This window comes from Myotis myotis, unplaced genomic scaffold (genome assembly GCF_014108235.1).
Source record: "Myotis myotis isolate mMyoMyo1 unplaced genomic scaffold, mMyoMyo1.p scaffold_m19_p_11, whole genome shotgun sequence".
NCBI classification, from domain to species: Eukaryota; Metazoa; Chordata; class Mammalia; order Chiroptera; family Vespertilionidae; genus Myotis; species Myotis myotis.
Window position 1 is genome coordinate 73,228,073 of NW_023416315.1, and position 23,230 is coordinate 73,251,302.

At 38.9% G+C, this 23,230-nt stretch overlaps 1 protein-coding gene across 9 annotated transcripts in view; it reads right to left on the reverse strand.

Moving 5' to 3' along the window:
- MET (MET proto-oncogene, receptor tyrosine kinase) overlaps positions 1–23,230 on the reverse strand; it is a 144,321-nt gene that overhangs the window by 97,250 nt on the left and 23,841 nt on the right. For 8 of the 9 annotated variants that reach the window (XM_036328904.1, XM_036328902.1, XM_036328900.1 and 5 more), the window contains exon 2: positions 2,614–3,827. In XM_036328904.1, the coding sequence (XP_036184797.1) occupies positions 2,614–3,816 (1,203 nt within the window). In that variant the 5' untranslated portion in view covers positions 3,817–3,827. Of the gene's footprint in view, positions 1–2,613; positions 3,828–4,161; positions 4,182–23,230 lie in introns of those variants that run through there. The other variant, XM_036328899.1, reaches the window with a different exon arrangement.

A 23,230-nucleotide genomic window follows, 5' to 3' on the forward strand; every position in this document is an offset into this window, starting at 1 on the left:
CCCAGCATTTGGCCTCACCTGGGCACCTCCAAGTCCAGCAAAATTAGCGGCCATCTGCAGATCACATTGTAGCTTAAGCCAGGTGGCCCCAGAAAGAACACAAGCAGTGACTGATCTTGGTCTGTACCCAGCACATTCAGTGAACAGTTTCAGACCATGTTAAAGCAACACCCAACCACATGCATAAGTTACACACTCACGGGGTGGACTCAATTGGCACCAGAGGCCCGCTGAAGTAAGTCCTCCTCTGGGTGATGGGCCCCTGCACAGCTGATTCTCCACAGTTGGAAAGTGGTTGTTGGTTGCTCCAGCCAGTCCTTGCAGTTGATTACCCTGGGGATAAATACCTCCAATTGACATGCCAACAGCAATCTAAGCTCAGCTACAAGAGGAGGGTGTACATAGCCCACACAGAGGGCACACATTTAGTGCCCTGCTTGGGTGATCAAGGAGGCTTGTCACTGGACCCTATAGAACACCTACTACATTAGGCCACTCCACAAGATTTAGATGCTGCCAAAATGAGTATAGACAAAGAAACAAGTCCCAAATGAAAGAACGGAACAAAATTACAGAAAAAGAACTAAACAAAATGGAAGTAAGCAACCTACTAGATGCAGAGTTCAAAACACTGGTTATAAGGATGCTCAGTGAACTTAGAACTTCAACAGCATAAAAAATGACCTATCAGAAATGAAAGTGACACTAACTGAAATGAAGAATAATTTACAGGGAATCAATAGTACAGTAGATGAAACTGAGAATCAAATTAGCAATTTGGAATATAGTAAGAAAAAAAACAAAAAACACCCACTCAGAGCAAAAATAAATAAATTAAAAAAATGAAGATAGTGTAAGGAACCTCTGGGACAACTTTAAGAATACCAACATTTGCATCATGGAGGTATCATAAGAAGGGAGAGAGAGCAAGAGATTGAACATGTATTTGAAAAAATAATGACAGCAAACTTCCCTAAGTTGGTGCAGGAAAAGACATACAATACAAGCCCAGGAAGTTCAGAGAGTCCCAAACAAGAGGAACCCAAAGAAAGCCCACCCAGGACCAGGACACATCATAATTAAAATGCCAAAGGTTAACGACAAAGAAAGAAGCAGCAAGAGAAAAGCAGTTAGTTATCACAAGGGAGCTCCTATACTGTCAGCTGATTTCTCAACAGAAACTTTGCAGGCCAGAAGAAATTGGCAAGAAATATTCAAAGTGATGAAAAGCATGGGACTACAACCAAGATTACTCTACCCTAAAAAGCTATCATTTAGAATTGAAGGTCAGATAAAGAGCTTCCAAGCTAAGAAAAAGCTAAAGGAGTTCATCACCTCCAAACGAGTATTATGTGAAATGTTAAAGGGACTTTTTTAAGAAGAACCAAAAAGATAAAAATATGAACAACAAAATGGCAAAAAATACATATCTTCCAACAATTGAAACTAAAAAACAAAATAAACACACAAGCAGAACAGAAACATACTCATGGATGTAGAGGACATTTTGGCAGTTGCCAGATGGGAGGGTGTTTGGGGGTATGGGTGAAAAAGGTTAAGGGATTAAGAAGTACAAATTGGTTGTTACAGAACAGTCATGGGGATATAAAGTACAGCATTGGGAATATAGTCAATGATATTTTTAATAGGTATGTATGGTATGTGATTTATTGGGATGATCACTTAGTAAGTTATGTAATGTCTAATCACAGATGTACACCAGAAATCAATATAATAAGGTATGTTAACTCTAATAAAAAAAATTTTAAAAAGAATAGAAATGGAAATTAATCATGAACATTCTCAAGGCTATTTTTGGGGGGAAGGGAGAAGTATGATTCAACACTGACCCTAAACTTTTTCTCAGAAAAGCACATGTCAGAATGGCATCTCAGAAGCTTGTTTAACCAGACACTAACAATAAAGGAAACTTACATTTGCACTAGTGAAAGTTAATGTTCAAAAGAAATATATGGGTTTGTTTGTGTATTTTTAAAAAAACACATAGCAAGGATTTGGGGAGCAAGAAAATTTCCTCTCTAGCATCCCAGGTTATTTAGAGAAGTATATTAGCCCTTTGGAATATGTTTTATTTACCAACATTTTGGAAGAGATTTCTGGCTTGTTTTGATCTTAGAATTACATATTTCTTTAAGTAATGCCAAAAATATAGGCCATTTATTTGCATATTAGTGAGGAAATGGTGCCTCATAAGTTAAAAGCCTTTTTAAACGTTGTAAAGACTCTACTGAGATCTTAATAATTGTGTTTTATAGAAATTGCTGTTGCGTTAAACTTTGTGTAAATCTGACCAGAACTACTCAAGCTTATATGAGAAATAAATTTAATAATCTGAAGCATTGGCAAATATGCAAACCCAAATTGTAAAAATATATTATTTTTTCTTTTAAATACCACATTGAGTTTTTCTCAAACTGTGATTTTACTTTTAAATGAAGATTTAATTTCTAAATTTTCTTGGAAAGAATATACAAATATTTTGGATTAAGACCATTTACCAAGCACCAAAAAGCCATTGGTGTTCTTTTCTAGGCTGATACCTATTCTGCTTTATACCTCGTCATTTCTAAGTGGGGAATCTGTGTGACTTACCCTATTGAAGCAGTGTTCATGGTTGGGTCCATAAAAATGCTGAAGACATCTCACATTGTTTTTGTTGACGATCCTGTTGAAGAATTCATTGACATACTTGATAGGGAATGCACAGACGGCAGAGCGATTCATTGGTTCAGCAGAATCTGGCTTGCTTTGTGCAAACACTCCATAGAGAATGTCATCATTCAGGTTGGCGCCTATCTGCCTAGCGAGATGGGCCCCAGGCTTACTGACATATGCAGCTTGAAGAATATTAAACACTTCCTCCCTTGGGGATCGCTTTCTCCTCTTTTCCGTGAGAATACACTCCAGAGGCATTTCCATGTAGGAATGCAACCCAGAGTCTACCGAACAGAACCTGATTATTCTTGTGTGACAAGACTGAGCACTGAGGGTTTCCCGTTGGACTGTCAAAAAGTAAATAAAATGGTTGCTTTCAAAGGCGTGGACATACTTGATGGGGTAAGAATCTCGGAATTCAGGTAGAACATCAATATAGGACTGGTCTGTCAGAAACTTAAAACCATCTTGAGTTTCCTTTAACCTTCTCACCGATATCGAATGCAAAGAATAGTCTGGAGGGTAGGAAGAATTTATGGTATTGCCCACGAAGAAGTTGACGAACCGGCGCTTTTCAGAAATCAGGACCTTGGTTCCCAGGGCACTCACCACACAGTCAGGACACTGGCTGGACTCTTCATCTGTCTGTGGGGAGTACATGCAATGTACCTCGGACTGTATGTCAGCAGTGTTGTAGGCAGGAAGCACGTGCCGCTGGCAGGTCCCCCTGCGAACGCTGCCACAGCTAATGAGCTGATCGTCATAGTACGTGTCAACGAGCAGAGCCATGTTGATGTTATCTTTCCAAACGCCACCAGAGACATTGGCTCGGTGGCTGCAATCCTGACATGGGAAACAATCCGGGTGTTCCAGCATGGGCCCCGTCTTGTACTCAGCAACCTTCTGCAGGTCTTTGTCATTTAAAACATACATGTAGTTAATGGCACCGAGGTAAATGTGATGCTTGTGTAAAACCACATTCTGGATGGGCGTTTCCGCAGTGAAGTTGGGAAGCTGATACTTCATGTTCACATTCATCTCAGACTTTACTAGCGCCTCCTTGCACTCCCCGTCACTCTTCCGCACCAAGGTAATGAGAAGCACAAGGATGCCGGGGGTAAGCACAGTAGGGGCCTTCATGGTGAGTTTATCTGTCAAAACACATACAAGGAGAGAGCAATTTAGTTGTCACTAGAAACAAAGAAGATATGGAAAGAACTATACCAGTTAAGCTATTAGAAACAAAGCTTCCTTACTGAAAATTTTACATCGGGTGAAAACAAAAACTCTAGCTGGTTTCGCATAAAGATGCATTGTGCCATTGGACATGACTCCACATAGTTTAATTTTAGAACTCAAGCCAGAATGAGTAATTTTAGAGCACCATTATGAGATGCAAGCAATGTTCTGTATTAAGAATGATAGTGCGACCAAGTTAGACTCATTCAGCAATGAAGTCAGAAACATAAGAAATTTCGTTCTTACCCCTTTGCTATTTGTTTAATGTGGTTTAATATCGGTGGTTGATGACTAGGTTGATATTCAAAATTTTCAGTCAAGTAAAGGAATTGTGGTTCAGATTCATTTATTCTAGAAATCACAGCAGGCATTGTTTCCTTGGGAGCATGTAGAATTACTAGGCTAAATTTAGCTTCCTTTTGGAACAAAACAATCATAAATTCTAGAAGCAAATGGTCACATGCTGTTTATAATAGGATTTTGTGTGCAGATGAAAGGTATGGTTCTAATTCAGCTATAGTTGACCTATTGTTTTGGATAGACAAATGCTTAAGTTAATGTAAGATCATGGGAACTTAAAAACAGTAAGCTGAAAATATATAAAATAAAATTAACCTTCAGGACTAAAGTCCTAGAATTATTTCACAGGGAAAAACAGCATATTGTTTATTGCCAACTCAAAAGCTATTTAGTAAAAAGAACATTATTTTAACATTCTGTTTTATGCATATGAATAATATTTTCTACTAGGAAGCAGAGTGGATTTGTGATTCAGTTTTTAAAATTTTTATGTACACAAGTTATAAACATTGCAAATTCTACTTACAATAATTATAGACGGGTCATAGGCTGGAAGGATAGGCATTAGAATGAATAGAAACTAAATAGCCCTTATTTATTTCCCCCTTTTAACGCATAAATCTGACAGACAATGGGAGCATCTAAAACATACCAGATATTATAACGATTCCGAAGTCTAACCCTGGGTCTACAAAAATCAACAGAATTCATGCTTGTACTATGGGAAATGGGAGATGGCCCCTACTCTTCAGTGAACCTACTACGTGGTTGAGAGATAACACACATATGCAAATAACTATGATACATGGCATTATAATACCCTGCATAGCACAAACCAAATGCTAAAAGCATCAAGAGAGAGAGGCATGGCCTGTACTTAGGTTCCTACGATTATGAGAAATACAGACAAGTCTGAGTGTTGTAAGGTTCAGAAGAAAAAGGACAAGGTCCGTTTGGCTCATCACTATATCCCAAGTACCTGGCACAGAGTCTAGAACACAGTAGATGTTAAATAATACACGCTGAATAAAAATTAAGCGATAAGTTCAAAGTCACAGAAAAGGTAAATATAGTAGCCAGAACTAAAATCCAAATATTTTGGACTAAAAAAATCAAAGATAATTATACTCTACTAAATTTTATAGGAATTGGGGTTTTATTTAAGACATAATAGCAAGTCTTGAAGGCTTTTGGGCTGCAGAGCCATATAACCCAGGTTTTACTCTAGGACAGTGGTTCTCAACCTTCTGGCCCTTTAAATACAGTTCCTCATGTTGTGACCCAACCATAAAATTATTTTCGTTGCTACTTCATAACTGTAATGTTGCTACTGTTATGAATCGTAATGTAAATATCTGATATGCAGGATGGTCTTAGGCGACCCCTGTGAAAGGATCGTTCAACCGCCAAAGGGTTGAGAACCGCTGCTCTAGGAGGACTGAACAGGGAGAAGCTGGCAACAGGAAGACCAGATGACATACTATTCTAACAGCCCATAACCAGGTAACAAGGGCCAGCCAAGATGGTGGCACCAAATAATAGAAAGGGATGAATGAGAGACATACTTGAATAAATACAACTGACACCTAAATTGGTGGAGTACAAAGGAGAAGGCAAAGATGATTAGTGGTCATCTTGGAAAAAGGGAAATAAGTTACGAAACCAGTGCAGTCAGAAGGAGGAGGTTGGGTTGAAGACAGAGGAATATAATAAATTGGCTCTAAACATGTTGAGTTTGATATGATTTTGAGAAATGTGTGAAAATATTCTAATATAGGGATGACTAGTATGTTTTAAATTGCTCGTCAGGAAGTAGGTGTCCAGAATACTAGTAAGTAAAGAATGAAAATTCCAAGCAGACAGAGCATTTGTGTCAAACAATGGAGGAGTTAAATAAGGAAAGGATTCTGAGAAGCCTGCCCTTTCCAGGAAATGGGTGCAATTGGTCTTGGTTGAGACAATATCCCTCTTGGGTGAAACAGTGGCAAATGGAAGCGTGAGTGCCATCTCTGCACTAGAAAAAATGAATATTCAGCACTCGGCCTTGCTGGACTAACTGGGATGCTAGTTTGACTACAAATAAATTTTGCATGTTATCTGCATAAACATGACGGTTAAACCCAAGAGTATGTTCATGGAGAGACAAGGTGAAAGAAGAGAAGACAAATGAACCAAATCTTGGGAAAAACAGTGAAGGAGTTAATAAAGGTAAGTTTAGTGAGGCATCAAGCAAACCTGTATTTCATAGTCACAGAAACCAGGCCAGGTGAGAGGCTCAAGGAGGATGTGGTCCACACGTAAGCTCTTTGGTGACCTTCACGAGTAGTTTTTCAGTAGATTCAATGATGGTTTTGGACACTAAATTGCAAGGGAATGTGTGGTGAGGAAGTAGAATGTTTGTTAAAGGAATAACAAGAGGAAGGCAACCCAGGGTAAAGAGGAGTTTATTCTTAAATTGTAGAAAAGATATATGCTTATTTGTCGATCTCCCTTTCTTCCACTAACATGTATTGGTGTCTAGTAAGGGTTAAGCAGTGTAGTAGCGCTGGGAATTCAGACACGGGGCCTCTCCATAGGAAGCTCATGGTCACTTGGTGGAGGCATGGGTTTATAGATGGTTATGGGGATGTGTAGGAAGGGCAGCCAACCTGGAAGTAATGCTAGAGCTGAAGCTTGAAGGAGCCTGGAGAATGGAAATTTCTGGGGGGAGAGCAGTTTGTGCAAAGATATAGAGGCAGCGGGGAGCACATGGCCTGGTCAGGAGAACTGAGAGTAGTTGAGCCTAGAGAGGTGGGGAAATCAGAGGGCAAACGAGGGAGAGAAAAATTGTTGGAGCAACATTCCACAGAAACAAAAAGAGGCATTTTCAAGAGCCCTGGGACGTAAGACAAGTCACTCTATCTGAGACAGAGGAGAGGATCGGAAATCAGATGAAGTTTAGGGACACTAAAGGAGTTCAGGGCACATGATCTCAAACTTTAACAAATAAATTACAGTATATGACCATCCGCTGAAAGTGATGAATACAGCGAGGGCTTAGGGACTTCAGGGTGGAGGAGGAGGAGGTTTAGAAGAGCTACAGTAGGGCATGCAAACTGAGATCAGCAAGAAATGAGAGAAAATATTGCTTAGTAGTTCTGAGTGCTCCTTTGAGATAAAATACAATGTATTATGACTTCCTCTTCGTGTTTATGGAAGATATGGAAGAAACCTAAGGCAGAAGGTCAAGGACACAATGATTTCAGGGTCCAAATGAAAGCACTTAATTAGGTATATAGGCTTTGAAGGCTAGAAAACTAGTTGGCCCAAAGGGCAAAAAAAAGCTTCCTCAGGGTAAAAAAGTGGAAGAGAAATCATATAATAAAAATAACATGTTGAGTGCTTATCATATGCCAGGCATTCTGCCTAAACCCTCTGAATTATTCTTTATAAACACCATGTGAAGTAGGAAGTATTATTATTCTCCTCTTCTAGATGAGCAAACTTGCCAAAAGTCACACAGTTAGAATCAGATTCAATCCCATGTCTGGCTGATAGGAATCTGTCCAGACTCTTAAATGCTTCACTAACACTGAAGTGGCTTCCCTCGCTAAGCCGAAGTTAGACAATCAGAGCTCTGGTTCTGGCCTTACCCTCTCTAGCTGTGTGCTTTCAGGCAGTTCATCCATCTCTTAAATGCCAGGGTTTGATACCTTCACATCATTATCTATCTATACTAAAAGCCTAAGTGACAGTCTGACTGGCCGACTATCAAGTAGCTATGATGCACAATGACCACCAGAAGACAGATGCTCAACACACAGGCATGGAAACATGGAACAGACTGATGAATCTCAGAGGGAAGCTAATGAAAAGAAAATAGGATTCCACTGAGTCTCCTATCTACTTACTCCAGGACTTCTGTGAGGATCAAATGAGATGAGGCATGGGAAAACACTTCACAGACATTTGGTTACAGTGTGAAATGTTTGCACCTGGCTGTCAAGCAAGTGGTGTTCCTGGGCTGAAGACACTCCAAGGAGGCTAGTCACTAGGGAGAGGAAGCCAGGCGTTGCTACAAGATGACATTACCCAGCGCCCACAGCCACCGTTTCCAGGCTGGGCCAGGCTGTAGGCCACATTTTGTGCCATGGGTTCTCAGCAGCATTGGCTGTGATTTGGTGGGCTATTGCTTCAGGGTGGTGGCGGGCCCTCTGTCCCACTTGGGGGAAGCCGAATATTGCTTTGTCGGCACCAGGTCCGTGGTGCTGTTTCTCTGTAAATGGCCAGTGTGCGTCACGGCAGCTCCCGCATTGAGTGTCTTCCCCCTGGTGGTCAGTGTGCGTCATAGCAACTGGTTGGATGGTCGGACACTTAGCATATTAGCCTTTTATATATATAGATAAAAATCTGAGGTGTTATATTAAATTACATTAAAAAAATAAGATTCATATCTTAAGTTGGTACATAAGTCACTCATGGTACTAAACCTCAATGAACTAGAATCCAAGAAAATGTACAAAAGTAGTAATGGGCTTTTAAAAAAAATCCTCACCAGAGGGAATGCTTATTGATTTTGATCTTTAGAGATAGCAGAAGGAAGAGGAAATGAGAGAGAGTGAGAGAGGAAAGGAGGTGGGGGGGGAGAGGAAGAGAGAGAGAGAGAGAGAGAGAGAGAGAGAGAGAGAGAGAGAGGAAAAGGCAAAAAAATCAATTGGTTACCTTCCTATAATACCCTGACCTGGGGATCGAACCCCCAACCTAGGTATGTGCCCTGAGTAGGAATCGAACCTGCAACCTTTCAGTGTACGGAACAATGCTCCAAGCACTGAGCCACATCAGCCAGGGCAGTAATGGGCTTTTTGTTATCTCACTTGACAACAAACCATAAGAAGACCAGTAGGGAAGGAGGATATTTTTTCTATTTAAAGCGAAAGCCTTGCAGAACACCCCTGGAGTTAGTAACCCAGTCTCCTAAACCTTCTTTAGATTCTCTTGCTAGCAAATGGGGATGCCACTTTTTAGATTGAGAAATCAAAGAAAAGGTTAACCTTTTTTCATTAAAGCCAAATAAAAGGAGACTCAGGACCAGTGTTCACAACATAATTTTTAATTAGAATACAGGTTTCTGTTTAATCTTCAGACAATGAGAAAACTTGATTACTTAATTACCCCATTTCCTTTATTATTTCAACTTAGTAAACCCCAGTGACACTGACAGTTAACTGAGTGACAGCTGAATAGGCAAGTGCACAGGCTCTGGAGACAGACTGCAGGGTTTGAACCCATTCACTGTGCTGGTATGACCTTGGGCAACTAACTTCTATGAGCCTCTATTTTTTCATTTAAAATATGCATGTGATTACAGTACATACTTCACTTGTTGTGATGATTACTCTGAGGATTACATGAGTAAGACCAGTGCTTGACACACAGTAGGCCAATAAATGTTTTCTGTTATTTTGGTTTGTTCATACCTTCAATAAACACCTTTGGAGCATATACTGTGTTCTAGATATTGTACAGAGTACTAAAGTCACAAAAATGAAAAAAAAAAGTGTCAGTGAAATCTCAGACTAGCGGAGGAAGCAAACAGACCACAGTTTAAACTCAATGTCAAAAGGTCAATGGGGCCCCAAAGGGGAATGCTTAAGGAGGCTAGGGGAGGCCTGTGGGCTTTACCAATCAATCAATCAATCAATCAATCAATCAATCAATCGTGGTCCTTTCCTCGTAGTGCATTCACAGTACTGAGGGGCAGCATGAGGAAGAACCTGAGTTTCAGCAGTGGCAGTGCAGCAAAATACTTGTATGAAACAATTCTTTTGGCCTTAGTTGCTTTCTTATTTGTAAAATGATAGTGTTTAACCAGTCCTACTGGAGCCCTTGGGCACTGGCCCATGACAGCCTATTGTGTGCATCTCTTCCCAACCCACATTCGGTAACCTCAGTTTAGCAGCTTGAAATTGGGAATGGGGAGAGTATTTACACCATAGAAATAGGCCAGCACTACAAATCCGGGCTTTTTTTTTCCCTCCCCTGGAGGGACAGTTATTAAATATTTACAAGCATACTCCTGGGTTGAACTTATGAACTCCAAAGTATTTTCCAACTCTAATACTTTGCAACTCTGAGATGGTTTTCTACAGTTACATTTTATACCACTGCCATTTTAGTTGTCATATATTGCTTTCTTTTCTCCATTTCTATAATCTGCCAGATCAAGCTGTGTGAGCAATTTTAGTATTTATATTGGTAGTGATTCCAGAAATACTTTCACTTTTCATACATTTTTATCTTGATATATTTATTCCTGTGATGTGCCTGGATAAGGCTTTCAATGTAGAATTGAAAGCAGTCTCTTTTTACTGTGTGTGTTTTTTTTTCCCTTTCTGTCTGAAATAGTGCTGGCCATTTAACCAACTATGAGTTCTTTACTAAAAGGAAGTGTAAAGATGATTCAAACAGACTAATTTATTCTCTCAAAATGTTGTGCACATACATAGCAGATGAAACTGAATCATACATAAATCATTTCTTTATTTTCTTTCAGTCGGTAGTTAAGATAATTTTACTGGCAAAATGTTTCTGAGGAGTGATCATCTCAATGGCACCGTGGGCATTAATCTACTGGTATTGAAGAGTATTTCAGCTCAGCCTAAACTTAAGACCAGCAACTCAACTCTGTCTGACATCTATCTGCTTCTGGTTTTCTCATCAAACCAGCTTACTTTTGCGTTTTCACTCCTTAGAAATCTAGCAGTACATTTAATTTTCTAAGAATTTATTGAGTAGCTATCTGAGCCTATCTTCACTACTATTGTCATCATCGTTGTTCCCATCATTATCAACAAAATCTTGCCACAAAGCATAAACGTGTATTGTATTCAAGTATTGATTCCTTAGGAAAAACCACAACAAGTATAATGAATACTATATTTTGTAAGAGAGAGACTTTCCAAAGTCTGATATAGGTAATTTTGCTTTCTTTATGAATTGATTTTCTTATAAATCATATTTCATAAAAACACAGATGGTATCTTATAGTTTATAAAACATTATCAATTACATCATTTCTTCTAATCTGCATGATCTCTTTGAAGGTAAGCATTATTCCCATGTTTTCAGATGATAAAACTGAGATCCAAAGAAAACAGAATATTATCCAAAATGTAATTTAGTTCTGAATGTATTTCTAATTTTTTTTTAAAGTATCATGCTTATTTAAGTTGTTTTAAATTATTTGGAAATTAAATTTCTTGGAAAATATTTTTATTCAAAAGGCATATTTTAGTAAACATTTGTTTTTACCTGCCTAGCTGCCACTGTTTCTACTACTGGCAATTCTTTTGAAAACTCTCCCTTGACAATCTACTGGGGCCTACAACCCTCACCACAAGATGAGCTTGCAAACCAGGCTGGCCTTTCAATGAACTCTGCTCTTTTGACCCACAGCTTGAACAGGGGTGAGCTGTTCACATGACCAAAGCAAAGCCAATCAGAATCTTTTTTGAGATTCAGTACAGATACTGTGAGAGGACCTCTCTCCTTCAAAGGTCACACACAATAAAGATGATGTTAACTTGGAAGGTCTTATAACCATCTTTGCCACCGTGTGGAAAGAGCCCGCCTCAGCATGACACTGACCCAAGAAGCAGGAGATCCTAGATATGGAGAAAGTCTTGTGATGTTATTGCTTGAGCATCTGTATCCACCATGCCTTAAGCTAACAGAAAACAGTAAAATTTTTCTTTCCTCTTTTCTTTATTTTTCTTTTTTCATCAGCAGTTTCATCATGATTCTTTTATTCTATGCTCCTAAAAAAGTTCTGACTAAACAATGTCCACTCAAAGATACTATAAATTTGTGAATTCAAACAAAAGTGCATAAGCAACTTTATGTAAAGTATTCAAGTAATTAGAAAAAAATGGTTTCCTTATTTACTTTAAAAGATTACTGTAAATATTTCACTTTGCATTTGGAAACATATCTATTAGTTAAAATTTCTGAGGTGGTATAATAGTTTTTCTGCTGTATAACTTCAAATTCTTCTACAATATTTACTTAACATAATCTCAAGATAGAAATAACGTATCAAAGTGAAATCAAGACATAAAATTTTGAAAACACTTCAATCCTGCCTTTAAAAGTATAAAAGGGTTTTATGATTATGAAACCTACTGAGGCCTCATATTAAGGAAATCATAGTCATAAAAACTATGGCTATGGCTAAATCTGGCTAAGTCATGGCTAAATCTGCAGGATGACTAGCCAGAGTTAAATCCTAAGGCAATTTCTTTTTCTTTTTCTTTTTTAAAATATTTTATTGATTTTTTACAGAGAGGAACGGGGAGGGTTAGAGAGTTAGAAACATCGATGAGAGAGAAACATCAATCAGGTGCCACCTGCACACCTCCTACTGGGGATGTGCCCGCAACCAAGGTACATGCCCTTGACTGGAATCAAACCTGGGACCCTTCAGTCCACAGGCCGACACTCTATCCACTGAGCAAACTGGTCAGGGCCTAAGGCAATTTCTTAGCCCTCTCTTTCTATATATACTAGAGGCCTAGTGCACAGATTTGTGCCCTGGTGGGGTCCCTCTACCTGCCCTGCACCCTCTTGCCATCCGGGACCCCTCGGGGGATGTCAAAGAGCCACTTTTGGCCCGATCCCCACAGGCTAGGCCGAGGGACCCCACCAGTGCACAAATCCGTGCACTGAACCTCTAATATGCATATAAGATCTTTGGTTAATCTCTTTCTGCCCTCCCTGCTCCCCCCTTCCTTCTGAGATTCATCAGTCTGTTTCATGTTTCCATGCCTGTGCATTGAGCGTCTGCCCCCTGGTGGTCATTGCATGTCATAGTTACCAGACAGCTGGCTGGTCAGCCGGTCGCTTAGGCATATATATATATATATAGACCATTCACTTTAAAAAGTAGACCCCCCCTTGCCTGGCCAGTGTGGCCCAGTGGTTGAGCATTGACTCATGAACCAGGAGGTCATGGTTCGATTCCCGATCAGGGCACATGCATGGGTTGCGGGCTTGAGCCCCGGTGTGGGGCATGGAGGAGGCAGCGATCAATGATTATCTCTCATCATTGATGTTTCTATCTCTCCCTCTCCATTCCTCTCTGAAATCAATAAAAACATATTTAAAAAAAAGTAATGCCTCCCCCCTCCCCTGCCCCCCCAAATAACGAAGGTGTAGAGTCAAGAAAATGGCAGCCAAATAGGAAGATTTTTCTTTCACCTCCTCCCAGGACCAGACTGGAAATAAAGCTAAAGTGGGGCACATACACCCGGAATTACCAACTGAGGTCCAGCTGAGGAGGAGGCTATATCAAGGAAGGACAGAAAACCCCCGGAGACCGGTAGGAAGGGTGAGGTCGAGAGAGGTGTTAACCCAGCTCCCTGGGGTGGTAGGGGAGAGTGAAGAGGGATCTCTCAGCTCTTGGGGGGTCTGTTCCCTCAGAGGACAGAGGCCCAGAGCACAGGCTGGGCTCCAGAGCACCAGAGCCGAGACCGCAGCCCACGTAACATCCAGCCCTGAAAGGCGGCAGGCTGCTGGCTGCCTCGGAGCCTGGAGTAGGTAGACCAGAGCTGATCAGAGAAAAGGCCTCAGTTTCTGTTTTTTGTTATTGTTGTTTTTAAACCCAGAGCACAGAAGTTTTATCTGCAGCTACGCACCTGAGGGTTTGGTACAGGGACAGAGGTGTGGATTCGAGGTGCCTAAGGAGAGGCTGGGGTGGGAAGCATTGCGGGGAGAGGTGGAAAAGCAGCAGCCAGCAGTCCTGCATTTGGTTGTAGGTCCCCAAACTGAAAAGGCCATTTTTTCCTGGGAGGAGCTAGTTGCTCCAGTAGCCATAGCACAAGAAAAGAGAAAAGAAAAAAAGCCCTAGGTCAGGGGTGGGCAACCCCTGGCACGCGTGCCAAACATGGCACACAGTAACTTTTGCTGGCACGTGAAACCCTCTCTTATAATTTTCCATTTACAATTTTTTTCTTAATATCGACTTTTTTATTTTTCAGATAAATTCAGTGTAGGTGCATCTTAGATAAATAAACAATTTTACATAACAAGTTATCTTAAAGACCATAGACATGGATTGACGAGAGAGGGGAAGAGCAATTTCTATGCCTCTGCCTTAACTCTTCCTGCATTCCTAGATCCCACCAGTGTTTTGGTTTCATCCATATACGCTTGTGAATCTTTGTTCTCACTGATGAATTCTGTTAAATCTCGTAATAGGAGTAGCCTGATGGATGAAAGTAGTAGCTTGTGCATATCTCTGAAGGTTACGAAATATAACCTGATGTAAAATCTCTGTCATCAGTGATGCAGCAGCAAAAGTCCCACTGATTATATCAAACGGAGTCATAAAGTTTTTTGTCACACTATCAGTGTACATGTATACATTAAAAAATAAATGTATTTTTCATCATCATATACTGTGTTTTTGTCGCTCGAATGAATTTTATTATTTCTTCAAGACTCTTCACATACATACACCTTAAGAGACAACAAGTAGGCGTAACATGTTCTCAAAAAATTAGGGTTGGCACGCAGAAGAATTTTGAGTCAGAGATTTTGCTGGTTTTGGCATGCACTCACAAAAAGCTTGCCCACCCCTGCCCTAGGTAATAGAGCCCACCCCACGCCCATGAGCCCTGCCTGCCACACCCTGCATCTTGACCTTTTCAGAGGAAACAAAACCAGAGGCCAAGCCTATGGGTTTGAACGGTCAGGGAGCTTCAGTGACTGGATTGGGGGAGGTTCCGTCCACCCCACTGTCCCAGGAACCTGACTAATGCTTTCCCCACAGGGGAGAGCTGATAGAAACTCCAGGTTTCCAGCCGATCCCACTGGACTGCATACAAGGATCTCCGTCCAGCTGAGGGCAGAGTAAGACTTTGGACCACTCACAGAGGAGTAGCTCTGGGACAGGGAGACACACCCACCACATTCCCTGCCATCTGAACAGGCTGGGAGACCCTGGTTCTGCCTAAAGCCCTTTCAGAAACAGACTTTTGAGTGATTAAGATTGACAGCTGCCTGGCAAGTGAAGCGGGCAGAGGCGGAGCCCAGTGAACCTAGGGAAGCTTACTGACCCAGTCCTGGGCCCATGCTACTAACAAACCTGCTATAGAGGGCAGCTGTCCCATCTCACATGCAGCCAAGTCCTGTGGAGACAGACACAAATTGTGGATTGCTTGGAGCTTCAAGCAGCTTGCTGAGAACCGAAGAAGGACAATCTCTGACAGCGATTAGCACCTAAGTACCTCCCAGGAAGCCCAGAATTGGCAGCCAGAACAGCCAGCCACAGTCATCAGAAAAGCAGGATCCAAAGGAGGCTCCGCAGAGGCATTAAACTCAGCTGAGGTGAACCTGACTTCACTTTTTTTCTCCTAGTTTTCTCTTCCCTTTCTTTTTGCTTTTTAACATATCTTCTTTATCTACCTGTTTTATTGATTTGGTGTGGGTTTTTTTTGGTCTCTATTGTTTCAATCATAGATCCAATTTTTCTCTTCCCCTTTCCTACTCAATCATTTTTCTTCTTTTTCTTCTGCTTTCTCATCTTTTTTCCTTTTCTTATTTTGGGTGTATCTATTTTGTCCTCTATTTTTCCTCTTAATTTTTTCTTCCTCTTTTATTTTAATCTATTTTCCTCCCCCTATTCTTTACTCTTATTTTCTTTCTTTTGATTCTCCCCCTTCATATTCCTCCCCTTTTTTCTTTCTTCTTTTGTTTTCTCCTTGTATTTTTTTTCCTCTATCATTCTTGCTCTTTTTTCACTTTTCTAATTCTCTGGTGTTGCTTTTGTTGTTGTTGTAGTAGGGGTTTTGTGTATGTTTTTGTTTGATTTCTTTTCTTTCGTGTCTGTGGTGGTGTATTTTGTACTGTTCTGTCAGTACCTTCACAACAGCTCACACAATGTGGTCAGCATTGAGCCTTATAGTCAGTCGGCCTGAGGGGAGATTCCATCCACAAATGGGAAAACAACATTCAAGACCCAGTTAGAACAGAACTCAAATTACTCAAGAGAGGGGCATTCCTAGCTCAGGATATCTAGCAGACTGGACAGCTGGGCCCCATGAAACATCTACTACATAAGACCACCAGCAAAGTCTGGACGGCATAGCACTTTGATCAATACACAGAAACAATTACAAAGGGCTGGCACAAATGGGGAGACAAAGAAACAACCCCCAATGAAAGAAAAGAAGGAATTGCCAGAAAAGGAATTAAATTAAGTGGAGGCAAGCAATTTGTCAGATAAAGAGTTCAAAGTAATAAGGATGCTCAAACAACATAGTAAGAGTGACAAGCAACTTAATGAGAATTATAAAGAGCAAAGGAGAACTAAGAAAACATGAATAAGAATCAAGAGAAAATGAAGAATGACATAGCTGAAATTAAGAGCACCCTGAAAGGATTCAATGGTAGGCTAGAAGAAGCTGATCAAATCAATGAATTAAAAGACAAGGTAGAAAAAACACACCCAGTCAGAGCAGCAATTTGAAAAAATAGTTAAAAGCAGGAGGAGAGTCTAAGGGAGATTTGAGACAACATGAAATGTAACATTTGCAACATAGGGGTACCAGAAGGAGAAGAATAGAAGCAAGGAATAGAGAACCTGTTTGAAAAAATAATGGCAGAAAATTTCCCTAACCTGGTAAAGGAAAAAGTTGCTCAAGTTCAAGAAGCATGGAGAGTTCCAATCAAGATGAACCCCAAAAGACTCACACCTAGGCACATCATAATTAAAATGGCAAACATTAAGGACAAAGAAAGAATCTTAAAGTCTGCAAAAGAAAGACAGTTATCTATAAGGGACCTCCCATTAGACTGTCAGCTGATTTCTCAATAGAAACACTTCAGGCCAGAAGGGAGTGGCATGAAGTATACAAGGTAATGAAAACCAAGGAACTGAACCCAAGACTACTTTATCCAATAAGGCTGTCATTCAAACTAGAAGGTGAAATAAAGAGCTTTGTAGACAAAAAATGGCTAAAAAAGTTTATTGCCACCAAACCAGCACTACATGAAATGCTAAAGGGACTGCTATAAGAAAAAAAATAGAGAGAAAGAGAACATAAGCATAAAAAATAAGAATGGCAACAAATAAGTACCTATCAATAATAACCTTAAATGTAAATGGCTTATATGTTCCAATCAAAAGACATAGGATAGCTGAATGGATAAGAAAACAGGACCCATGTATATGCTGTCTACAAGAGACCCACTTCAGAAAAAAAGAATAACACAGAATGAAAGTGAAGGGATGGAAATTTTCCCAGCAAATGGAAATGAAAAAATAGCTGGGGTAGCAATACTCATATTTGACAAAACAGACATCAAAGTCAAGGCCATAACAAGAGACAATGAAGGCCATTTCATAGTATCAAAGGAATTGATACAACAAGAGTATATAACTCTGCTAAACATATATGCACCCAATAAAGGAGCATCCAAATATATATATATAACTTCTAGAGCATTTTAAGGGAGAGATGGGCAGCAATAAAATCATAGTAGGGGACTTTAACACCCACTGACATCACTGGATAGATTTTCTAGACAAAAAAGTCAATAAGGAAACAGAGATCCTAAATGACACACTAGATCAGATTAAATTAATTGACATTTACAGAACATTTCACCATAAAGCTATAGAATATACATTCTTCTCAAGTGCATATAGATCATTCTCAAAGATAGATCATACATTAGGACACAAACTAAGTCTCTACTAGTTCAAGAAGATTAAAATCATACCAAACATATTCTTAGATCACAATGGCATGAAATTAGAAATCAACTACAATAAAAAAATATTTAAACACATGGAGGCTAAATAGCATGTTCTGAAATAATGAATGGGTTACCAAAGAAATCAAGGAAGAAATAAAAAACTTCCTGGAAACAAAAGAAAATGAACCCACAACAACCCAAAGTCTATGGGAGAGAGCGAAAGCAGTTCTGAGAGGGAAGTTCATAGCATTACAGGCCTACTTCAAAAAATGAGAATAAAGTTCTAATAAATTATCTAACCATACAAATCAATGAATTAGAGAGAGAACAACAGGAAAAGCTCATAGCAAGCAGAAGGAAGAAAATAATAAAGATCAGAGCAGAAATAAATTACATAGAAACTAAAAAAACCAAAACAATACAAAAGATCAGTGTATCCAAGAGCTGGTTCTTTGATAAGTAAATAAGATTGATGAACTATTAGCCAGATTCATCAAGAAACAAAGAGAGAGGACTCAAATAAACAAAATCAGAAATGAAGAAGGTAAAGTAAAAACTGATCCCACTGAAATACAAAGGATGGTAAAAAAGTCTGAACAACTATATTCCAATAAGCTGGACAACCTGGACAAAAAGGACATATTCCTAGAAAAATACAATCTTCTAAAACATAATCAGGAAGAATAAGAAAACTTGAATAGGCCTATAACTACTGATGAAATTGAAGCAATAATAATAATAATAATAATAATAATAAATTCCCAGCAAATAAAAGCCCTGGTCTGGACAGCTTCACAGAGGAGTTTTACCAAACATTCTAAGAACTAAATACCTATACCCCTCAAACTTTCCCAAAATATCCAAGAGAAAGGGACACTTTCAAGCTCTTTTTATGAGGTTAGATTACCATAATTCCAGATAAAGACACTATAAAGAAAGAGAATTACAGACCAATATCCCTATGAACATAGATGTGAAAATCCTCAACAAAATATTAGCTAATCGGATCTAGCAACATATTATAAAGATCATACACCATGACCAAAAGGGATTTATTCCAGGAATGCAATGGTACAATCTTTATAAATCAATAGACTTCATGCATCACATAAAAAAATTGAAAGATAAAAGTCACATGATCATATCAATTGATGCAGAAAAAGCATTCTATAAAATCCAACACCCATTTTTGATAAAAACTCGCAGCAAAGTGGGAATAGAGAGATCATACCTCAACATAATAAAGGCCATATATGACACACCTACAGTAAACACCATACTCAATGGGTAAAAACCAAAACCATTTTCCCTAAAAACAGGAAAAAGACAGAGATATCCACTTTCACCACTCTTATTCAGCATAGTAATTGAAGTCCTAGCTACAGCAATCAGACAAGAAGAAGAAGGCATCCAAATTGGAAAGGAGAAAGAAAAACTCTCATTATTTGTAGATGACATGATATTGTACATAGAAAACCCTAAAGACTCCACCAAAAAACTACTAGATTTGATAAATAAATTTGGCAATGTAGCAGCATACAAAATTAATACCTAGAAATCAATGGCATTTATATACAGAAATAATGAAGTCTCAGAAAGAGAAACTAAAAAAACAATCCCATTTACCATTGCAACAAAACGAAAATAAGATACTTAACTAAGGAGGTAAAAGACCTGTACCTGGAAAACTACAGGACATTGAAAAAAGATATAGAGGAAGATATAAACAAATGGAAGAACATACTTATTTTGGACTAGTAGAATCAATATCATTAAAATGTCCATACTACCCAAAGCAATCTATATATTTAATGCAATCCTTAAAATACCAATAGTATATTTCACAGATCTACAACAAACAATCCAAAAATTTATATGGGACCAAAAAAAGACCCCAAATAGCCACAGCAATCTTGAGACAAAAGAGCAGAGTTGGAGGAATCACAATACCAGATATCAAGTCATACAACAAAGCCACTGCACTCAAAACAGCCTGGTGCTGGTACAACAACAGGCATATAGATCAAAAGAACAGAACTGAGAACCCAGAAATTGACCCAAGCCATTACGCTCAATTAATATTTGACAGCAAAATCTCACACCTATCTCTTATAGCAATTTATTTACCGATACATCTCTGAAGGTAAAGGAAACTAAGGAGAAAATAAACAAATGGGACTACATAAAAGAAAAAGCTTTGCACAGACAGAGAAACCATCAACAAAATGAAAAAGGAGCCCGCTGTATGGGTGAACATATTTGCCAATGATACATCTGATAAGCAGTTAATTTTCAAAACACATAAGGAACTCATAGAACTTAACAAAAGGAAGTCAAACCAATTAAAAAATTGGCAAAGGACCTAAATAGACACTTCTCCAAAGAGGACATACAGAAGGCCAAGAGACATATGAAAAAAATGATCAAAGTCAATAATCAGCAGAGAGATGTGAATTAAAACAACAATGAGGTATCACCTCACACCTGTCACAATGGCTACAATCAACAAATCAACAAATAACAAGTGATGGTGAAGTTGTACAGGAAAGCGAACCCTAATACATTGTTGGTGCAGCTATTATAGAAAACAGTATGGAGTTTCCTCAAAAAATTAAATATAGAACTCCCATTTGACCCTTGATCCAACTTCTAGGAATATACCCTAAGAAATCTGAAACACCAATCATAAAGAATATATGCACCCCTATGTTCATAGCAGCGCAATTTACAATAGCTAAGATTTGGAATCAGCCCAGTGCCCATCAGTAGATGACGGAAAAAAAGCTGTGGTATATATTGGAACACTATGGAACCATGGAACACTATGCAGCTGTAAAAAAGAAGGATCTCTTACTATTTTAGACACCATGGAGTGACCTGGAGATTATTATGCTAAATGAAGTAAGTCAGTCACAGAAAGGTAAGTATCATGACCTAACTCATATGTAGAATCTAATGAATAAAATAAAGTAATGAACAAAATAGATCCTGAGGCACAGAAGCATGGAACAGACTGAGACTGATGAATCTCAGAAGGAAGGGAGTGGGGTGGGTGGGTGGATGGAGAGTGATTAACAGGGGAACTTATATGTATACTAGTGGCCCGGTGCACGAATTCGTGCACATTGAAAGGAAATTAATTAGAAGAAATATTTTAATATGGCTATTTTCCCTTTCTCTATAATAGAAGTATCAACCAAATTCACGATCAACAATGACAGATCAAAATACATGCGTGCGATTGGTGCCTGCGAGAGCTTTATATGTATCGTGCATGTGTGAGTCAACTTAGCCTTTTATAGATATAGAATAAACTTGCTTAATTAGACCTGCTTTCTGATTTAGCTAAACTGTTTCCAGCCCAGTGAAGCACCCCAACTTCTCTTTCAGGTAATTGTCAGTAGCACAGCAGTAAATATCAACACAAAGCAGATTATTATTGTAGATCATGCAGGGAGAACAAAGGGTAAAATATTTAACTACAGCAGTGTTTGACTATATTTTGTGCAATGAGAAAACCTGAAGTCATTTTCAAGGTCCACCATTTCTTACTTCTTTTCAGTCGGATCAAGTTTCTAAGCTTTCTAAATCTCCATTTTCCGGCTAATGAAAGAAAATAGGATTCTATCGAGTCTCCTATCTACCTACTCCAGGACTTCTGTGAGGATCAAATAAGATGAGGCACGGGAAAACACTTCACAGGCATTTGGTTAAACTGTAAAATGTTTGCACCTGGCTATAAAGCAAGTCGTGTTCTTGGGCTGAAGAAACTGCAAGGAGACTAATCACTAGAAAGAGGAAGCTGGGCGTTGCTATGTGACATCATTACCTGGATGGACACTTAGCATATTAGCCTTTTACTAGTATATACATAGATATCCATAGCTCATGGACACAGTGGTGAAATACTGTGGTGAAAGCTTGGGAGGAGCAGGTGTGGAGTGGAAGGGGTCAATGGGGAAAAAAAGGTATATCTGTAATACTTTCAACAATAAAAACAAGTAAAACACAATAAAAATACCCCACAAAAATACCAATGTGAAGGAAAGAAGATTTCAATAGGATATTACTGATGTAAGTTAAAATACTGTATTTATAAATACTCACTACTTATGAAGCCATATTATTTCGCCCAATATTAATCAGATATTGTGAGAATCCCTTGAATACCATGTCCTTGTCTAGATACTGAAAGATTCACCCCTCAAAAAAAATGTATCGTTCGTGGATTTGAAGATAGCAAGGTAAATACTTAAAATTGAAATGTGTAACCTAAATTGAAAAGTGAATGGTTCTACCGGTATGTTGAGAAAGCAAATGTTAAAACATCTATGAGGTATTACCATAAAAAAAGCCTAAACTGACTTTAGAAAGACAAAAAAAAAATAGACCATGTCAAAAATATCTTTTGACATTATCTTGAAAATAATTTCTAACAGTAAGTTGGAGGGATGAAGAAATCTTCAGAACTTTTCAGCCCATCCAACTACATGACTACATTTAAATGGTCCAAAATACCCATGAGTCAATCTTATTTCTAATATGTACAGACTAGTTTGCTTCACACTATTCTTCCCCATAGCCCATAAAACCTTCTGGAGAAGAGGTGGGGTGTAGGAGAGAATGTATGGGCTTTGGTGTCAGACATGCTTTGATGCGATGTGAATTGGGCTCTACCATTTACATAACTTCTAACTCTATCAACTTCTTCATTTAAAACAGGGATAGTGGTACACATTTTGTGGGCTGGTCATGAAGATAAGAGATAAATTATGAGAGGCATTGACATTCAATTATGTTACATACACTGGCATTCAATAAATGTAGCTACTATACTTATTATTCTAAGTTGTGTTTTAGCCAGTGTTTGCCTACCCTCGTAAAAAATGAGGCACTGGCACAGTCCACTGGGTGAGCCCACTCAAAATACTTGGTGATTGTTTCATCACCTTAGTCCTCTCATCTACAGATTAAATATTGTTAGTCCTTATTTTCCCACCCTTTGGCTATCTTGTGGTTTTCCTGAAACCCATTTCAAGTTCTTGAAGTCCTTTTTAAATTGTCCTCCAAGGAAAGAGCCATGGTAATGGCTTTCTAGACTTAGAACAAATAAGTAACCAATTACTTTGCCTCTTCAGAGAAGAGTAAACCCATATCCCCACTGAGGTTTAGCAAATAAAGATATAAGATGCCCAGTTAAGTTTAAATTTCAGATAAATAACAAATAACTCTTCTTAAATAAGTATGTCCCATGAATGTATTTTATGTGATAATCCAA